Source organism: Mandrillus leucophaeus, unplaced genomic scaffold (genome assembly GCF_000951045.1).
Source record: "Mandrillus leucophaeus isolate KB7577 unplaced genomic scaffold, Mleu.le_1.0 Scaffold58, whole genome shotgun sequence".
NCBI lineage: Eukaryota > Metazoa > Chordata > Mammalia > Primates > Cercopithecidae > Mandrillus > Mandrillus leucophaeus.
In genome coordinates, this window is record NW_012106252.1 from 1441769 (window position 1) to 1444838 (window position 3070).

The 3070-nt window shown below is 50.0% G+C and overlaps 1 protein-coding gene across 1 annotated transcript in view; it reads right to left on the reverse strand.

Moving 5' to 3' along the window:
- The window catches only part of TTC25 (tetratricopeptide repeat domain 25), a 46650-nt gene that overhangs the window by 23846 nt on the left and 19734 nt on the right, over positions 1-3070 (reverse strand). The window contains exon 9 of the mRNA XM_011998839.1: positions 1514-1710. Coding sequence (XP_011854229.1) covers positions 1514-1710 — 197 coding nt within the window. The remainder of the gene's footprint in view (positions 1-1513; positions 1711-3070) is intronic.

Consider the following 3070-nt stretch of genomic DNA (forward strand, 5'->3'; position numbering starts at 1 on the left):
CAGGATGGTCTCGATCTCCTGACCTCGTGATCCGCCCGTCTCGGCCTCCCAAAGTGCTGGGATTACAGGCTTGAGCCACCGCGCCCGGCCGAATATGTAATTTAAAGTTATCTCAATGTGACAGGAAAATCACTTGACCCTGGGAGGCAGAGGTTGCAATGAGCCAAGATCGTGCCACTGCACCCCAGTCTGGGCGACAGAGTGAGACTCCTTCTCAAAAAAATAAATAAATAAAGTTCAGCAGCTAGTAAGGATAAAGTTCAATGATTTTTAGAAAATTTACAGAGTTGAGGCCGGGCCTCCCAAAGTGCTGGGATTACATGCGTGAGCCACCGCGCCTGGCCCCAGCCTAATTTTTAACTGAATATGTAATTTAAAGTTATCTCAATGTGACAGGACAATCACTTGACACTGGGATGCAGAGGTTGCAGTGAGCTAAGATCACGCCACTGCACTCCAGCCTGGGCGACAAAAAAAAAAAAGGTTCCTTCATGGGGCTTGGAGAGTCTACTAAACCTCTCTGTGCCTCAGTTTCCCTATCTCTAAAATGAGGATGATTACAATGCCTACATCATAATGATTCAATACAAGAATGCTGGCTGGGTGTGGTGGCTCATGCCTATAATCCCAGCACTTTGGAAAGCTGAGGCGGATGGATCACCTGATGTCAGGAGTTCGAGAACAGCCTGACCAATGTGGTGAAACCCCATCTCTATTAAAAATACAAAAATTAGCCAGGCGTGGTGGTGTGTGCCTGTAATCCCAGCTACTCTGGAGGCTGAAGCAGGAGAATTACTTGAACCCAGGAGGCCAAGGTTGCAGTGAGCCAAGATCGAGCCACTGCACTCTAGCCTGGGTGACATAGCGAGACTTCGTCTCAAAAAACAAAACAGGGCCAGGCACGGTGGCTCATGCCTGTAATCCTAGCACTTTGGGAGGCCGAGGCAGTTGGATCACCTGAGGTCAAGAGTTTGAGACCAGCCTAGCCAACATGGTGAAACCCTGTCTCTACTAAAAACACAAAATATTAGCCAGGCGTGGTGGCAGACGCCTGTAATCCCAGCTACTCGGGAGCCTGAGGCCGGAGAATCACTTGAACTTGGGTGGCGGAGGTTGCAGTGAGCCGAGATCACACCACTGCACTCCATCCTGGGCAACAGCAGCGAAACTCCATCTCAAAAACAAAACAAAACAAAACAAAAAAAAGTACCAAGGCAGAAGGAAAGTGGCTCAATACATGGGCTCTGTTGTGAGGACGACATGCTGTGTGGGTGTGCAGCTGAGCTCCTCAAGGGCAGAGGTAGGCTCAAGGTGCCCCAAGCTCTAACCAAGCTTTGCTTAATGTAGGCACTCACCACGTGCTGGTCAAAATGGGGTGGCTTATCCCCACTCTCAGAACAATCTGGGAAGGAAAAACACTGGGATGGTAAACTCAGTCCACAGGACTCCTAGCCCTGGTGTGAGCTGGGCCTAAAGGCTGGGAAAGGTAGGGTGGTCATCTCTGAGCCCATACCTTGTGCCTGGGCCACCAGAACACTGGCATTCAGTTGCCACTTAATGTCCCCTTCCTCCTCGGCACACTGCTGGGACTTCTCGCCATAATTCTGGGCCTGCCAGGCCTGGTCCAGCTCCAAGTAGCAGCGGCCAATCTCATGGAACAGCCAGGTCTTCTCCAGGGTGGTTTTTGCCAGAGGGATCTTTTCTTCCCACCTGGGGACATGAAGAACAAGGGCCAGCTTCATCCCCCAAAACCATGCACTAGGCCACAGGATGCCAAGGCTTCCTGCTGGGTGGCGGAATAAAACTTGCTCTCCAACTACCAGTTCTTTTAGATACAAGGGTGGAGTTCATAAGCATAACGATATTTTAAGACTACTGAGACTATTTTGGTAACATCTATGGAACGTGGAATTTAATACAACAGTTGAGGCTGGCGTGGTGGCTCATGTCTCTAGCACTTTGGGATGCTGAAGTGGGCAGATCATCTGAGGTCAGGAGATCGAAACCAGCCTAGCCAACATGGAAAAACCCTCTCTCTACTAAAAATACAAAAATTAGCCAGGCATGGTGGCAGGCGCCTGTAGCCCCAACTACTCAGGAGGCTGAAGCAGAAGAGTAACTTGAACCTGGGAGGTGGAGGTTGCAGTAAGCCAAGACTATGCCACTTCACTCCAGGACTGGGTGACAGAGCAAGACCCCATCTCAACACACACACACATACACACAACACAAATAATGTTTAAGAATATTATCAAGTATGGTGGCTCATTCCTGTAACCCCAGCACTTTGGGAAGCCAAGGCGGGTGGACTGCTTAAACCAAGGAGTTCGAGCCTGGGCAACATGGCAAAACCTCATCTCTACAAAAAATTACAAAAATTAGCCAGGCACGGTGATGTGTTAGCCAGGATGGTCTCGATCTCCTGACCTCGTGATCTGCCCGTCTCCGCCTCCCAAAGTGCTGGGATTATAGGTGTGAGCCACCGCGCCCGGCCTTTTTTTTTTTTTGATGGAATCTCACTCTGTCACCCAGGCTGGAGTGCAATGGTGCAATCTTGGCTCCCTGCAACCTCTGCCTCCCCAGGTTTAAGTGATTCTCCTGCCTCAGCCTCCTGAGCAGCTGGGATTACAGGCATGCACCACTACACCCAGCTAAATTTTGTATTTTTAGTAGAGACGGGGTTTCACCATGTTGACTAGGATGGTCTCGATCTGTTGACCTCATGGTCTGCCCACCTCAGCCTCCCAAAGTGCTGGGATTACAGGCGTGAGCCACAGGGCCCGGCCCCGGCCTAGCTTTTTAATAAACTTCCACTCCTCATTCAAAGTCTTTCTTCTGAGGAGGCAAGAATTGAGGTTGCTGCAGACCTGTACAGATTCACTGCCAATAACTTGGGATATCTTCCACCGGTAACATGTGGTCTAGGCTGGAGTGCAGTAGTGTGATCATGTCTCACTGCAGCCTCAACCTCCCAGGCTCATGTAATCCTCCCACCTCAGCCTCCCAAGTAGCTGGGACCACAAGCACAGGACAGTATGCCCGGCTAATTTTTTTTTTTTTTTTTTTTTTT